General features: G+C 45.5%; 1 protein-coding gene and 1 pseudogene across 7 annotated transcripts in view; both read right to left on the reverse strand.

The window, feature by feature from the left end:
* Nucleotides 1-671: 671 nt before the first annotated feature.
* The window catches only part of SBNO1 (strawberry notch homolog 1), a 32719-nt gene continuing 15964 nt past the window's right edge, over nt 672-17426 (reverse strand). For all 7 annotated transcript variants that reach the window (XM_066609710.1, XM_066609709.1, XM_066609708.1 and 4 more), the window contains 21 exons: nt 17222-17327; nt 15586-15739; nt 14305-14487; nt 14047-14144; nt 13430-13581; nt 12236-12433; nt 11605-11772; nt 11346-11515; nt 10418-10549; nt 9051-9186; nt 8681-8793; nt 8507-8578; nt 8194-8293; nt 7511-7585; nt 6113-6259; nt 5539-5633; nt 5359-5451; nt 4895-5032; nt 4401-4477; nt 2821-3014; nt 672-2181 (listed from right to left, as the gene is read on the reverse strand). In XM_066609710.1, the coding sequence (XP_066465807.1) occupies nt 2039-2181; nt 2821-3014; nt 4401-4477; nt 4895-5032; nt 5359-5451; nt 5539-5633; nt 6113-6259; nt 7511-7585; nt 8194-8293; nt 8507-8578; nt 8681-8793; nt 9051-9186; nt 10418-10549; nt 11346-11515; nt 11605-11772; nt 12236-12433; nt 13430-13581; nt 14047-14144; nt 14305-14487; nt 15586-15739; nt 17222-17327 (2744 nt within the window). In that variant the 3' untranslated portion in view covers nt 672-2038. The remainder of the gene's footprint in view (nt 2182-2820; nt 3015-4400; nt 4478-4894; nt 5033-5358; nt 5452-5538; nt 5634-6112; nt 6260-7510; nt 7586-8193; nt 8294-8506; nt 8579-8680; nt 8794-9050; nt 9187-10417; nt 10550-11345; nt 11516-11604; nt 11773-12235; nt 12434-13429; nt 13582-14046; nt 14145-14304; nt 14488-15585; nt 15740-17221; nt 17328-17426) is intronic.
* LOC136634637 (5S ribosomal RNA) lies at nt 3384-3506 on the reverse strand (annotated as a pseudogene).

Below are 17426 nucleotides of genomic sequence, written 5' to 3' on the forward strand. Positions count from 1 at the left end.
TTGGGCTGTGGAAAACCAGGATTTTGGAAGGCACCAAGCACCAAGGTGCGCTTTCTGCCCAAGACTGCATATACACAACAGGGACCAAATGTGTACACCTGTGGGCCAGGCAGAAAGTGGGTTAAAAGGGCAATTTTCACTCAAAATAAGGTTTAGGGGAATTAAGAATGCAAGCCTCATTGCTCTGGGCTTTGACTTGATCTGGGCATGCCTGGTGTCTGAAAGGAAGTAACCTTCTGATTTTAGAAGTAGGCTGCCTCAGAATGCCAGGTGCAAGGGAGGACACCAGGATGCAGGTTTCTTGTGGTCTTGTGTAATCCCTGGGGCATCTGGTGGGCCACTGTGAGATACAGGAAGCTGGACTAGATGAGCCTTTGGTCTGATCCACCGGGGCTCTAAGTAAGTCTAGAGCTGCAACTCAGACCCTTCAGAGGACAGAGTAATTCTGCTCTGTTCCTGAGCAGCAGAATGATTCAAATGCACCCAATACAGAGTTACAGCACATCCTAGCTGAGGATGCCTGGAAGGAAGCCAGATCACTGACTCTCACAGAGATGCAGGACAGATCTGTGAGTACTTTACCATTTAAAAAGGCATGTGTGATTCTAAACAGTTCCAAGCACAAAAAACACACTTTCTACAACTGCACGATGAACACAGAACTCCCTTGCTTGTTAGAACAATAGGGTTTTTTTTTTTTTATTTGACACCTACAAGATTTTGAAACCTTGCAGTTCTGTGGACAGGTTTATACAATCTCAAATTTTCAACAGTGCAACCTGTGCAAGCAGGAAGAAATGACAAACATTGTCCTTGACTTTCTTATAAACATCTACTATTATAGGCAAAACAAAACTTACCCATATTATAGATAAGTGACTATTCACATTTTGTACATTTACAATTTTTAACAGCTCCAGGATAAACTCTACAATAAACAGTTTTCAAGTTACGGGGCAACAGGAAAAAAAATAGAGAAACGAACAGCACATCCCGCAGAACCCTTGCGTGCCATCCCCCCCCGGCCCCAAATTTACAGCTCAAGGTACTCAGTAACAAAAACACAGTTGAAAATAAAACAAATGCGAAATGGAAATCAATTTGCACTTAAGTTTCCAGAAACCTCGTTGAATGAGGAAAACATTTTAAAGGGAAGGGGAGAAAAAAAACCAGAAAGAAATCAAGGCTTTTTAAAAGCCATCCTTGCAGCACACATTAGGAACACCATTAATACACTTTAAAAAAAAAAAACTTTAAAAAAATTAAGATGCCTTTGCCACATGCACAAAGAACATGTTGCGGATTCAATACACGTAACCTTGGGGAGAAAAGCCAGAAAATGCAAAGAGCTGGGCGGACACTTTAAAAAAAAATGCAGTCTTCAGTGCTGCACTGAGATTGTGTGTCTCTTTCTCTCTAAGCTGACTCTGTGTGACTTCTCGCGCTCATGCCCGATCCAAAGACATGCACGGCGGAAAACAGAACGGGGAACAAACGTCTTCAAATGAGTGGCTTGTGAACTTTCGAGATTTTCATGCTGCTTTATTTTTAAATAAATGTACTTTTTTTTTTTAGTAAGCCGAGACCTCTGTCCCCACCAATATTATATATATTTTCTCTATATATGAACTCAAAATACATGCATCTGAGGACCTCTTCCGCAGCAGTGGCACCAATGGACTGCATTAAAACCCTGAGCACTGGATGACAAGGTGAAACGGACAACTTGGCTGGAGGGAATTTTCAAGCCTTTTCCCAAAAAAAAAAAAGTCATGGTTTGTAGCTTAAGTTGGACAAAGTAGTAAAAAACAGGAAGCACTACAGAGAGCGGGGTGGGGTGGAAATAAAAAAAGAACATGGACCACCATAAAGCAATGGCTGGCTTTCAGTCTGACCACCTTCAGGTGCCTCTCCACTTGCACACGAGAGAGCAAACTGGAACTGAAAGTTGTTTCTTTGGAATCTGTCCCTGATATTTAAAAAAAGCAACAATCTGTTTTTACAGCCAAATACCAAAGACATTCTCTCTGTCTCTCTCTCAAGCATTGTTGAAGTTGGTGATGCTCTGCGGATGGTGCTGCTGCCATAACTGTTGCTGCTGCACTGCCAGCTGCTGCGACTGGTCCGATGTCGACAGGAGGTTGACCAGGGGAGACACGCAGTTGGCGGGAATGATAAGACCTGCAATGGCGGAGAAGGACCTGGTCTCATTTCCATGCTTCAACTACCCACCCACCCGATCTGGGAGTGGTGAATCTGTGCGGTTGGTGGTGGCTTCTGGTAGCTCAGGCCCAGAACTCTGCACATGCTCACGGCTGGCAGGGCTGGGGAGACTGGCCGCTGCCAGGCTCAAGGTAAACTGCTCTTCCCATTGTTTGAGATGAGCTTCCTGTGGCTCTGAGGTAGCACACTGTCCTCCACCTGCTGGTCTTTAACAGAAGCAAAGCAGGCACTGTTTCTTTGCTTCGCCTCTAGCATAGTGAAAGGCTCCAGAACTGCTTTAGGTGTGTTAAGACTCAACGTGCACCCATTTCTGACAAGCTTCCCCTGTGAGAGGCAGGCCCCTTCTGGACTCACAAGTTATTCTGCAGACGCTTCTAAGGCTCCCTTATGCGTACGTAAGTACGATATTCAAAATGTACAACCCTGAAAGGAAAACCAGACTGGCAAGGCGGAGCTGGGGAAAGGAGAGCCTGCTATTCAAGGAAGACTAAAGCTCTCTTAAGTACACCAACTGGCCAAACCATTTGCAGCCCTCTGACCAGAGACTCGCCAGCTCTTCACAGAGACCAAAAGCCAATGAGACAAGATCAGACTCACCTACAATACGCTGCCCGTCCTCCGTCCTTAGCCGAACAATTTGCATTTTGACGTTCGTGCCGCTCACAGAGGCTAGAACTCCCTCCACCTTTGTCCAGACGCTCAGCACAGACCCGCACAGGACGTAGTATGTCCGACAGCGTAGACCCACTTCACAAACCAGCCCCAGGCCTGCCTTCTTGCAGTTGCCTCTCCTGGAAGAAGAGTCCAAATGTTTAACATAGAGCTTCTCATGCTGTTAATATAAATATCACCATTTACCTGCAGTTTGACTATTTTCCCATGCAAGTTATCACTGGTGACCAGGGACTCCACTGCTCTCCAGCAGCCTTAATTTGATTTGAGAGTCTTGTCATCAGTCCCCAAAGCCCAGCCGCTTACAACTGGGAAAGCAGCTCCTTTGAAGAATGGAGCGGCAACTGGTTTTCCTACCTACAGCACAAATGTTAAAATATACTGCGGACAATGACTTTATTCTTCACTGTTACTGAATGAGTGGACAAGAACTATTTACATTGTTCAAGGTTGGTTGGCAACCTTCAGTCTCGAAAGACTATGGTAGAAGCCTACAGCACCCGGTATTCCCAGGCAGTCTCCCATCCAAGTACTAACCAGGCCTGACTCTGCTTAGCTTCCGAGATCAGACGAGATCGGGAGATAGTGTTCAGTGTAGGGAGATGGCTGGCAGCATTCAGTCTGGAAAGACTATGGTAGAAGCCTACAGCACCCGGCATTCCCAGGCAGTCTCCCATCCAAGTACTAACCAGGCCTGACCCTGCTTAGCTTCCGAGATCGGGAGATAGTGTTCCGTATAGGGAGATGGCTGGCAACCTTCAGCCTCGAAAGACTATGGTAGAAGCCTACAGCACCCGGTATTCCCAGGTGGTCTCCCATCTAAGTACTAACCAGGCCTGACCCTGCTTAGCTTCCGAGATCAGATGAGATCAGGTTCAAGGTATCTTACGTTCTTTAGGATGCAAGGTGTCAAAAATATTGCTCAGAAAGGGTTTTATGACCACCACGTGTAAGCCTGCCTCAGGACTAGCAGGGCCCAATATAGGACCCAAGGCTCCGTGTGGGGCCCCCGACTCACTGGACAGCTGCGGTGAGCCAGACATTTGTAATGCTGTGTGCAAAGCGTGGCACCTGGAAGTAGTTGGCGGTGGTATAATGTCACCACTAAAAACTACTGGGAGGCCCATTTCAGGCCCCAAACAGTCCCAGCAGAAGGCGAGCAAGCCCACGTTCCGCTGCCCTCCTAGGCTGCCAGATGCTGAACACAGCTCTGCCTATAGTGAGAGAACAGAGACGTGCTCCAAAGCATCTTTCTTGTTCATAGCCATGACCTTCGCAGGCACTTTAGGTGAAGCAACTGCACTTGAACTAGTTCCAAGTGAAATTTCTCAAACCCCAAGAAACTCACACCCGTGTCTCGATTTTTTGACACAGCAAAGCTGCCAGGACCTCTCTCTCTCTCTCTCTGCCGTTTTTGTTTTGATAGCACAGCTCTGACAGAGGGCCTCAGAAAGACTGCGTGATGCTGTGGACCGCTACAGCCTTTGCACAAAATCCACACTCACCAGTAAGCATGGGTGCATGTCTCTGCGGATGACGTGTACTGCTCTAGCCAGTGAGCCAAAGCATCATCGGAAGGTACCTAGAAACAAGTAAGAGTACTCAAGTTCATGATCGTCCAAACAAGACACCTTGTTATTCTGAAAGCAAAAGTTGCCATAATTTATGCAGCCTCGCTCGCTAGGCTCATCTAATTTGACATTGGCACAGCCCTATGCACGTTCAAAGTTCCACATGGGAGTTCAGGGACACTCCCAAGTGAACAGAAGAAGCTAGCTGTGCATCCTTCATGAACAGCTAGCCACAAAGCAATAAATGGAAGCTTGCCATAAGCCACTGTCTAACTTGCTGCTAGATGCAATGGAATACATACATATCAAGTATATCCTGAGGGGAAAATACCCAAGATGCAGATTTAATGTAACACTGCAATGCCTCCTCTATACCATACCCACATAAAGGTAACACTGATTAAAAAGAAACAAACTCCTCAAGCAACCTTTTTATACTTTTTCTTGATTTCTGCATATGTTTCCAACTTGAGTTGTTTCCCAGTATTTGGTCTGTATACTAGAAAAAGCTTCTTCTTGGGATTCACTTCCTTCACCAAGATGGCAGTTTTCTTATTGTTTCGGATCTGAAGAAAAAGAAAAAAAGAAAGAAAATGCTGTGTGTGGCATTTAGAGGCTGTCAAGGCTGAGATGTGATACGCGATACAGATATAGGCAAACGCCAGGGCAGAATCCATGAGATTAAGTTGTAAAAGCAGGCAGCAAAAGGCTTCAAGGAGGTGCTCATTTTGTGTGGCCCTCTTTGGCTAAAGTCACCATCTGTTTTCCAAGTTACAAAATGAAAGACATTTTCTGAGTTTGTGGTGTGAAGATAACACAAGTAGGCCAGTGATGTTAGCATGCATTTGAGTAACAATACACAATACAGCTTGTAGAGAATACACATCCCCACCTGAAGTGATAAATAAAAGCCATCCTCTGGTCCACTCTGCTCAACCCAAATCTTCGATGCCTCTTCCCAAGACATCCCCCTCTCTACGCTTATCTGGAACATACGTCAAAAGAAGAGACAGGATTTAGCTAGAAGTTTTGGAACTCCTATTAAAACAGCTGAGAAAATGGATAGACTTACTGTGTACAATTCTACATGTCCCGAGGTAGAATATCCTGGTGTCAGAAATTTTTTAGCATCTGCCTTCCTCACTTTCTCATCTCCTGAACCCAGATCTTAAAAGAAAACACAACAAAAGTCACAAGATGAGAAATCAGACATAAATCAACACAATACAACACATTCTCTCAGGGCTTTCCAAAGAAAGTAGGACACCTGGGTGACTAAAAAAAGCAGCATGAATTAAACCTGTCCTTTCATTGCCTCCAGGCTATCATATGAAACGCGCACACAGTTATCACCAGAGGCAAGGCCTGGGGTGCTGCCAGCTTCTGCAAGCAGAAGAGGCCCGCACAGGAGACAGGGGCTGGAGGTGGGGTGGCAAGAGAGAGAAATGGCAGCCGCTCTGAAAGATGGTGGTGGGAAGTGTACAGCATGGCTCTGGGAGCAACTTCTGACTAAGTCAAGGCCTTTTCTCGTTCTTGAGTGGATCAACTGCAGGGTGTAGTGATGGCATTAGAGCTGTTTGAGGTAGAATCAGAACCTGGACTCCGAAGACGGCTCAACATCACACATGGCTGAACTCCTGATTTACCTAAAATGCCCATGTCATATCTCCCGTTCTTTTTGGCATTCTGTACGACTGCAGTCAGCGTGTCTGAGAAATATTGGAATAAAGCATTCTGCTGATGGACTTCCATCCCCAGAATCCTGTTTAGGAATTTCCCTATGTTGTTGTAATCTAAGAGAAAGAAGAAGACACAATTTAAACCAGAACTTGGAAAAAAAAGTCAGTTTTTCTTTTTAATTTTATATGCTGAATTTTTGTGAAAGGATATCCATCAAGAGTAGCATCCTGACCACATACAGCTGCCTGTATGACCCTGCAAGCTTTTTCCTATTTGTGCAATCTTTTGTTCACAGCAGTGACAAAGCACCACCCTGATAAAGGCCTATGCAGACCCTATTAAAAGCCAATCCTATCAGGCCTATACCCAGAGATAAATAGCCTACCCATTGACAGCACACACACACACACCCCCGCAGTGCATGGGAGGACAACTAAACAATAAAGCATGCTTCTAGTCCTTAGGGTGCAAAACCTGCTTCCAATTAAGGACAGTGTCAGACCTCCTGAAATATCAGAAGCCAGAAGAATGGCAGAACAGGATTTTAAGCAGGTGAGGGCACCACTTCTATATAGCTTCTTTGCAGCCCCCATGAACAACAAACCCAGAATTATGGAAAAGTGTAAAAAGTGATACAATTGGGCAAATTGGCTTGACTGGCACAGCAGATACAAACTACGTAACTGAGCTGTCCTTGATGCACACATTTTCAGTCCTTGTAGCACAGAGTAGGTGCAAGTTCTGCCTATATGTGCTAGTCAATCATTCCTTCATGAGATTTTTCCATAGCCCTTTGCATATTTACTTATCTAGCCACAAAGGGAGGGCAGGTAAGTGAATAGGTCCTGCACAGACCCCAACCATCTATCTTTAAAAACAGCATCCTGTAATAAAATGTGCCATATTTCTGCTTCAGCTGCACAGGCAATTCTAAACTAAGACACCTTTAATTATGTGTGCCTCTTGAGTGGCACATCCCAGGCATTAGCTTGAGATGGTGCAGGCTATTCTTCAACTCAAAGTTTGTTTCAAAATTGGACTAGGACAAAGAGGGTGTGCTTGCACACAGATGCTTCCAGCCAGAGCACAACGGATGTAGTTGCTGCTTTTCCCCCTCAGCTTCTTTTGTATTAGAGCAGATGGAGGCCAGGGACACGTGCTTGCTGTCTCAGGAATATCTTCCCTCAATGATCTGATAGCATACCACAGAACCCCTCCCCATCACCAACACCCCACCTTTGTTTTGATCTACTTAGACATGGAGCTTTGAACAGTTCTCTGTTAATCTTAAAGCTCTTTCAAGAGTTTTAAACTCAACAACGTTCAAAAATTCCTATTTTAAACCAAACGCTAAAGATCAATACCTTTATCCAGCGTTAGAATCCCTGACCGGTCTTCCACGTTTATTAGGCCCACACCAATTAATCCTTGTCGAACATCTACGAGGAGGAGAAGGTGGTTAGAGAGGCTGTTGTGTATTACAGCCTTGCAATTTTACATCAAGATAATTTACATACCAGCAGCAGATTTATAACACTTAGTCCAAGACTTACTAACAGCTTGTAGGACAATTATGTACACAGCATCTTAACTTTGGGGGGGGGCATAAAATGTGTACAACTCATGAAGCCCATGCTCCAGAGTCACCATGTGTGTTAAAACTGTATAACACATAAATAAAATGTGCTTCATGAGAACTCTAAAATATGGCAGCAGAAAGTTTACATTGTCTGCCACCTCAAACCTTCACTTGTAGAGAGGACAACAAATCTTAAAAATGAAAGGCTACTCAAAAGACCTGTGAAATAGAGTCTTAAACTTCCTAGCAGCCACAGGAAGGGAGTCACACAGGCCTCCCATAGCTAGAATGAAACCAGTGGAAAGGACTTAGACCCCCCCCCAAAGCATTTACACCCACATAACACAGCCCCAGCATGAACTATCACACAGACGGTCAAGCCACCTGATTGAAACAGTTTCAGGTCATTCTACAGAACATCCCCCTTCCAAAGCAGGAACCAAATCTTTAAAAAATGAATTCAAATACCTTTAAAGAACTCTCCCGGATAGTCAGCTGGTGGAGACACTAATGCAGAGTCCAAGTTCACGATGGACTTCATTACTATCTCCAATGCATTTCGGCCATACTGTTTGAAGGGTGGAGGAAAAAAGCTACTATTACCAATGTACAATCATTCCAATACTTGCGGGACTCCCCGTGCACTGCCTTGAAACCTAGAAATACTAGACTCCCAAAGTTCCACACAGTGTGTGAACAGGTGGTAAGGTTTTTGTTTTCTTTTAACTGAGCCAGCACCAGGTGACTGAGTTGCACCGCCCCAGTCTTCAGGACTACTTACCTTATTGTCAAAGTTAAACCTGCTCAGATCTCTCGTTTCCGTTGCTCTTCTGTCACCATGAGTGAGCGCTCCCTATTAAAAAAACAATGGCTTTATAACCAGGAAAAACAAGGACTCTACTTTTTTTTTTTTTTTTTAAACACACCCAAGCATATGGGGAAACAATCCTCTTACCAAACTTTCCAGCCGTTTGGCAACGATAGATGCAAATCTTTGTTCTCCTGCCAGTTCGGAAATCAGGAAGACGTACTCTGGTGCAGTAACTTGATTGGACCTGTGAGTTCGACCTGCACATTAGGTGGAAAATGGGTGGTGTTAATGTACCAGTGGCAACTCACACAACCCTTTGATGGGAAAAACAAATATCTTGGGAGACTTGTTCATAATCTAGCGTGGATCATAGATCTAGACTCAAGGCTTTCTGGGGTAATGGTAGGAACCCTCAGAAAATCAATCAAGTCATGCTGCAGATACAATTACCCCAACATCCAACCCTGAACAAGCAGGATAATGTCCAAGTGAAACCAAAGGCCAAATCACTCACCAAACTGCTGAATTGCCCTGTCTGCGCTCCATGGCAACTCCAGAGTCATGTGTACTCTCCGCCTCTGGTTTTTGGCTCTACGGTCTGCTTGCAATGAAATGCCAGAACTGGCTGCTTCCGAGATGATGGCAATGTTCTTTTAAAGGTGGAAGGGGAAAACAGAGAGAGAGAGAGCAAGGTTACATCTCAACATTTTGCTCTTAGTCTGATGTGGTTGTGGTCAAAGTGCTTCAGACACGCATGCAAAAACTTCTAAAGTAAAAGCTCCGTTTCCACAGCTGCGACGCCAGCTTTTTACTGTACTGGACCAGTAAGCTCATCTTTGAAATAAAGCATCGCTGTGGATGTCCATGGCCTGTGTTGCAAACTTAGGGGGGTTTGGGGTGCTCAGAGTTCTTGGTTCTCGAACCCTAAAGCCCTCAAGGCCCCCCCATTCAGTAGTACTGCCACCACCCTGTATGTGCCAGTGCCTCTGTCCAAGGACATTAAGACCCTCTAGGCTTAATTCTATCCCTTGCAGGCACTGAGCTCTTTCTCCAATTAAAGCTCCAGTCCTCAAGTTACTAGACCTCAGTGAGCACTTGGTAGCTTGCTGAACGGCTAGGCAGGATTCTGAACCTTTGTCCCCAACAGACAATGAAACAACTTGGTAAAAGAGACTTTAGTTTATTAAGTACATAAGGTTACATACGGCAGCAAATGCTAGAGGCATAAACGTCTAGGAAACATATCAGCAATAAAATAACAAAGCTAGCTGGCTATCTCTCACCTGGGTCAGCTTCTCTTGTAGATCTTTTAGCTCCAGGCTGCCTGTGAGGCCAGATGCCCATGGTGGACAATTGGAGCTCACAAGCGTGCAGGATGCTGCACCCAAAAACTCTGCCCAAGAAGAGCTGGACACACCCCTTGGGGCACTCATTATTATACTTCTTATGCTAATAGTGCTGAGGTGACTTCATACTTATTTAGACTGTCCAATCAGAAACTTCTGAGGACAGAATCTTCTTAAAAGTTGGCCTGGTTGCTAGCCCCTCATAGTGCTTTACCCCTCCCAATTGGAGATCCATAGCTGCATTCCATTCCGCTTGATCAGGCACCCCTCAGTCTACTGAGGTGTTAAACATTCCAAGGGGTTGTAATTCTTGTTGTCTGTCCTTTCTGGCCAGCAGAGGAGAGACAACAATCTTTTTGTTTGTTTACTCACGTTCTTGCAGCTAGGAACTGCTAGCCACTTCTCCGTTACTGACTTAGTTTGGTTCAGGCTTCACATGCTAACCTAGGCCTAACAAGTACATGTTCATGACAGCCTGCAATAGACTTTACATGAACCTTCACCCGGAAAGACCCAGAGCAAAGCAAGTGGATACCTTGTCTCCATCCATGAATCTCTGCTTCTCCGTAATGTTGAGGATTTCAACAGGCACATCAAGCTCAGATCTTGACTCGTAGGAGATGCTGCCATCGTCATTGCTTACGACTCTCCCTTTGCGGCCTGTCATCTTTGGAACAGTATATTTTACAATGCAGTGGAACTGGGCACCCACAAAACCCCCTGTGCTCTCCAACAGCTGCCTGACAACCTTATCTGATAAGACCCACTGCCCATCAGAGGAATGCTTTGCCCAGTCACCAAACTTCACCATTAGCAACTGGAAAGCAACTCTGTAGACCAATGCTGTTCATTGTTTCACCCCCAAGAAGGGACAAAGTGGGAAGGGGAAGAAGGAAGAGTGCAGCTGTGATTCCCAAGCGGGGCACACAAAGAACATGGCCATGCACAAAAAGGGCTGGGTTGTGAGGCAAAAGGACACCTCCAGCATGTAAAAAGAGCTGTCCCTGAGAACGCATCCCTCTTCCAGAAGAAGCAAGACTCCCATTGTGGTGATACAGCAACAAGTGAACGGCTATGTATATGGCCTGATCCAGTGGGGCTGTTCTTATGATAGCCATTCCTTTTGGAATATCCCAGAACCCTCTTCTAAACGCTTCGTTTTCATTAGAAAAAGGACATCCATGCTGGCTACACTGCAGCCAACTGCTTACTAGTTTGTGAACTTGCTCCCACCTTCCCAGTGTTCTGGCCAATGACTGCAAAGACACCAGCGTAACAGAAAAGCACTAGGCTCTTGTTTTGAAACTGTGTAAAACGTAAATAAATACAATTAAATACACTTAAATATATTTAGCTGCCCTGTAAGTTCTGGCCATCTGGTCTTTTTAATCCCTTACAGCAAAAATGGAAGGCTAGAGGCCTGGCCCATTCCCCACCAGCAGGGTAAGACCCCCAGCACTCACCTCTGCCACATTCTCAGGCCCACCCAGTTCATCAATAAGCTCATCCAGTGTGTTGGGGGGAAGATCTTCCGACAGTTTTTCCAGTTTATCAAGTAGTTCCTTTTTCATCTGCTGGGCTCTTTCAACAGCATCCTGACTTGTCACGTAGCTGTTATTGGCATTACTGTTAGCTGGGGGTTACAAAAAAGTGGGTGTCAGCATGATTTCCATTGCTGAAGAGCTCTCTAAACCTCATTCAAACCTTCATCACTCTACGTACTGGATGCATTAGTAGCAGAAGAGGTAACTGCCGTGGAAGAGAGAGAGCTGGGCCGCTTGGATCCAAGCCCAGATGCTAGTAAGGCACTCTGAATGGAATCGGGATCTATGCTTTTCTTCTTTTTCTTCTCCTTGTTTTTCTTGTGGTCTTTCCTAATGAGCCAGGGGTCTGAAGATAAATGAGAAACAGCGGAAAGCTGAAACTGGCTTTCCAAGAAGAGTGAAGTCATGCACACCTTAACCGTTCGGTCATATAGCTCCACTGGGCACTGAACAGCTTAAGGCAGTGGGTCCCAAACTGTGCATCATGGTGCCTAAGGGCACCGTAGAATGCCCTCAGTTGCCCCTCCTACTGGCTTTCCCAGATGCCACCATCTTGGGTGGGTGCTGCCAAGTTGGGTGTTGCAAGATCTCACTAGATTCAAGACGGTGGCACCTGGTTACGCAAGGAAGAGGCAGCTGTGCTGGGACACTGGTATGTTTGAGAATTACTAGCTTAAGAGAAAGCTTTGTTCCCAGAGCAATTTGTGAGCTGCCACTGCAGCAAACGGTTCCAGTAAGCACAAAGTATGACAAGCCATTTCAGAGGAATCTTTCAACTTATTCCGAATGTACAGTCATTATTCGCTCACCATCTTCGTCATCCTCGCTAGACTCATCCCTAAATGGATTGAAGTCATCGTCATCCCCAGAGCTCAAGAACCGGGAGCTCTCGTTATCGCTCTCTTCGTTGTCTGAGACCTCCGACTCGCTGTAGCTTTCATCAGAACTGCTCCCCGCTAAACCACCTGTTTTACGTGCCTTCTTGGCTTCTCTGGTTATTTCTTCACCTTTTTCATATGAAAAGGAAATGAGACAGTGGTTGGTAGAAACTTATTGTTTAAGCAGACAGTATAAAGCTGGTAACCCTACTACAGTTCAGCTGTATTTCTTACTTTAATAAGACCACAGTTACAATTTGGATATTCCCAAAGTGCAAGGTCCTGTGCTAGGACTGCCAAAAGAAACATAATGGCACTGACTCTCAATTACTTCCATCTGAAGATACAAGCAGGAGGTCGGGGAGAGTTGGGCAGGCAGGGTGGTTTTAGAGGCCCAAGTGGCACTTGTGTAGGAGCAGAGTCAGTATACCCATTGAAGCAACCAGGTTTGCAGTGAGGTAGTGCAAGATTTAGAGCACAATTCTAACCAACTTTCCAGCACTGAGGTAAGGGCAAAGCAGCTCCAAGGTAAGGGAACAAACATTCCCTTTCCTTGAGGAGGCTTCTGTGACTGCCCCAACCGCAGGATGCAGCACACACCCCATTCGCACAGCTGTGTTGGAAAATGGGTTAGGGTTTGGGTGTCACTCTGAAAACAGCTGCAATTCCATGAAGACTACCTTAGAGAGCCACTCTGCCAGTTATTTCTGTTCAGCACCAATACGAACAGCTTGACATATCACAGAAATAAGCAAGACCCCGTACTCCTTAACCCACTCCTAAAAGGAACACGGGCCTTGCAACTGTTGCTTTACACATCTCAAGCTTTATACAGCGGAGACAGTGACAAGATAAGGGCTTGTATCAGGCTCAGAGTTCCACAGCTAGTGCAGAATAGTTGCCACCTCTTAGTGCTTACAAAGGGCAGAAGTTACACCCCACAACATACGTCCTGAGTGCCTACCCCGTACCAAGCTCTCCCCACTCCAAAAAATAAGTCAGTCTACCTTGCACACCTGTGAGCACAATTTAACTGAATCCTCCAGCTTTCTTAAGCATTGCTTTCACAGAGCAGTGCCGATGTTCAGAACAGCTTCACAATCTTAGAAGCTGCTCGGGGCTTACCTTTGCGCTTCTTGACTTTGTCCTCCTTGCAAGGACTGTCCCTGGGTGAGTTGTGATTACTTTGAGCAGACAAATCTATTCCTAGTAAGCTGAAGAGCTTCTTCCTGTCAGGAGCTGGGAAGTGCTTCTCGATGAGAGACTGAAATACCCCCCTGCAACATCAAAAAAACAACATACAAGTGTTTACTCAGCTATTTGTGTTGTCCATGCAGCTGTCTACAAGATTTTTCTCTCCGCCTACTTAAACACTGCTGTTCATGCAGTATACCTTCTTGAAACAGGTCTGAATCATTTTAGGCAGCATTTGACAGTCACGAACAATCATCATGTCTGGATTGCGGCACCAACCATTTGCTTCCAGAATGTTAACTTTTCAATTAAGCTAACAAAGGTCCCTTCAAAACAGATCTGCCCGATACAGAACTACAGAGTTAAATGACTTCCCTTCCGTTCAGTCCAGAGTGCCACACCGTATCAACCCCTTAGAATAAAAGGGAGATTGTTCTGGAGGGCTATTTGGAGAACCCACTTTGAATTTTGTTGCCCGCTGCTTTGATGTTTTAAGTCCTTTAGAAATATTCCTCACCAAGGTTTGTGTAAACGAAAAAAAGTCTTACTTGGCAGTGGACACAAAGTCATTCAGCTCACCGCCACCCTCCTCCAAGGCTTCCAAGGTTCTTGCTTCCCCTGTGGACTGCAGCCCAATAACGACACACTGGAGTGAGAAATGGAGGCACAGAGTTGAGGTTTGCATTAATTCTCTCCCCAAACACATGCAGCATGAGCATTTTGCATGCTTTTGCCCGCTCCAACTCTTGCATTTGAGACAATGCCAAGAACAAAGCCACGGCTTGCAAGTCTACACCCACTCTCACCTTGCCATTCTTTATCTCTTCTCGTGCCAGCTGCACCACCCGCCTCACTTTGGATGCTATGCAGAGATACTTGAAAAACCTCTGGTGGGCTGACCAAAACTGGCCCCACATGGACTTCTTCATTCGCTGTTCAGCATCGATGAGGTCAGCAGCTAGCTGGAATTTCTCTCTGGCACTTACCCACTGAAAAACAGAACAGGGCACTTCCCCATCACTTTTCAGAGCCGCATTAAGGTCGATGAACCGTGTACCGTGGCGTTACCTGCATGACTAGACTTGCTGGCCATGCAAATTAAGTCTCAGGGTTGCTTTCTGAACTAAAAGCTTATTCAAGAATCTACCCAGCATCAAACACTGAAGGGGAAGATCCATAAAGATGGGCAAGCAGACTTGCTGATCTTCTCACTGGAGAAGCCCAGCGTTCCAGATAAATCACTAGACTAAGAATCATCCCCATAATTCTGTTTGAGTCAATTTATGGAGCTGCTGTCAAGAACCAGTGAGGTTCTAGTGGCTAGCGCTAGACTGGTAATGGAAGACCCAGGCTCAAATTCCTTCCCAGCCATGAAGCTCTACTGGGTGACCTTGCTGGGACAGTCACACCTACTCAGCCTAACCAACCTCACAGGTCACTGAGAAGATAAAAGGAGCACGGAGGAGCCAGGTGCACCTACTGAGCTCCTTGGAGAAAAAATGAGATATACATGCGGTAAGTCGTAATTATTTAATAAGATTTTTTTTATTGGTACCCCAATTAAAAACTATTTTGAGCAGCATTCCCCCTTCTCTCCCACATAGCAGGGAATGGCATCTGCAACAGGACACAAAACATGAAAAACGGTTTCTTGCTTCAAAAGAATTCTCTTTACTCATTGCCATATATAACTGAATAAGGCTGCTTGCAATGGGTAACCATCCTAATAATTTAAGCATTTAGGGCACAATCCTAAGCAGGTCTACTTAGAAGTAGGTCCTATTTTGTTCAGTGGGGCTTACTCTCAGGAAAGTGTGGTTGGGACTGCAGCCTCAGTGCCAGAAGAGCTAAGTCACACAGGATATGCTTTTATGTTACAAGTGTTGTCTTTTAGCCTTCTGTCCAAATTTAATGATCACTATCTAAGATCTGGGGTAGATCTGTACCCCCAAAAAATTATGGACTACAAAGCTTGAGTCTGAGTTCAACAGCACCATGCAAGTTACCAATAGGACACTTTTCTTTTTAAAGACTCCACCCATGCAATGCCTAGCATGCCACAAGAAACATTTAAAGTGCACACTCACCATTTTCACAGATTTATTATACATTTTAACATAGTGATGAGAAAGCTGAACTTCATCAATCTTGAAGGTCACACCTGAAAAGCTCAGCTGCCGTGCAATATACATTCCTCGTAGCTTCATATCCATAGCAACTATTTCCATGGCACCCACACCTCTGAAGACAAAGGAAGAGGACAAACGAAGGCAAATTTTTAACATAAGTGGTTCTTGGGCATGTTATGAAAAGCCAGTGGTGCACACAAAGCTGGCGATTACTCAGTGAAACAAGTACCTTCAAGGGCAATAGCAGCAGGGCAACACAGGTCAAGTCTAAAGCACTACATTTTAAGGACATCGCAGGTACAGGGTAGGCTTTCTACGTTTTACAGAGACAGGATATTGAATGACATGGAGTTGGATAGGCACATATTTTTGCAATGAGGCACAACAGAAGGATTTGGCTCATGTTCAGTAGTTAAATGACCACCATCTGGGGGCCAAATCTGGCCCCTTCCAAAGCATGACTACTTAAAATGCAGTGGTTTCCAAACTGGAGGTTGTGACTCACCAGCCAGGGACACACTGGTCTATGTCTCTTTAAGGAATGGGGAGGGGGGAACGTAACAATGCAATCCCCAGGATCACACTGCTTCCAGGGAGGTGAGGGGGGTTTTCACTTACCTCCAACCAGCACTGGAGTCCTGGGAGGTTCAGGGAGTCTGGGGAGCTCTCTGCTTGGCTCCTCAAGCCTCTGTTAAGTTTGAAAAAAATTTTTCAGACTTACAGAGGCTCAGGGAGCCCTGTGGAGCCCCGGACCTCCCAGGACTCCAGTGCTGGTTGGACGTAAGTGAAAACCCCCCTCCCCAGCAGCGGTACTATCCTGGGGATCACACTGCTGCAATCCCCCCACCCCAGCAAATACTTATGTGGTTCCGACTCCCTAAGGAGGATTTGGGAACCACTGACTTAGTGTCATCTTAGTGGAAAAGGGATTGCAAAGCTTGCCTTGCTTACAACATCAAGAGCTTCACCGTTCAGTGCATATGGCTTGTCTGCACCCTGTGGTTTGGACTGGTTAGGGGTACGTACCCCGAATGGGCAGACTGATTGGCTCTGCAACTGAGGAGTGTGACAAGATGGCTTTCTGGTTCCATTTGACTATGGTCTCAGCATTACAGCAACTATAAAGTCTCAAGTGATACAGCATTGTGCCCCAAACACATGTTTTTGCAAGTGACACTGGGACTCTGACTCAAGAGAAACTTCCACAGTTGGTTTTAGGAAACTGTGTCCAATTCGACTGAAATCTTCATAACAAAGATTTTAGAGTCAAGAACACAGATTACCCATAGCACTGATCAAAAAAGAAAACCAAACTGCACTGTACCAAAATGCTTGTTTTTCCCATTCTTCCACCAAGGAGTTCAGAAGGTGTACGCACACCGGTTACCTGTTATCGAGTCAAGCACTTGTCTACCAAAGCTCAGTGCCATCTACTCAAAAATTGGGGCAGCAACTGCCCTGCCCTTTTACCCATGATCATTTTAAGTGGGCCGAGAACAGAACGTTTTGTAAAGAAAGCAGGTGCTTTACTGCTGCACTAAGGCCTCTCCCCTTATTATGCAACCATAGCATATGTGCAAGTTCAAACACTCACCTTCTTTCGACAGCCTGAATAAAGTCACTGAACTCCCTAAATGGAGTTCCTTCACCCCAGATCCCAAGGCGGTTCATATAGGCCATATTTCGTGGCTCAGATGCACCTGAAAGAGAGCACAGCGATGCATTCATAAGATATGCCATCTTCTACATAAGAAACATAAGAACAGCCCCACTGGATCAGGCCATAGGCCCATCTAGTC

Source organism: Tiliqua scincoides, chromosome 14 (genome assembly GCF_035046505.1).
Source record: "Tiliqua scincoides isolate rTilSci1 chromosome 14, rTilSci1.hap2, whole genome shotgun sequence".
Taxonomy (NCBI): Eukaryota; Metazoa; Chordata; class Lepidosauria; order Squamata; family Scincidae; genus Tiliqua; species Tiliqua scincoides.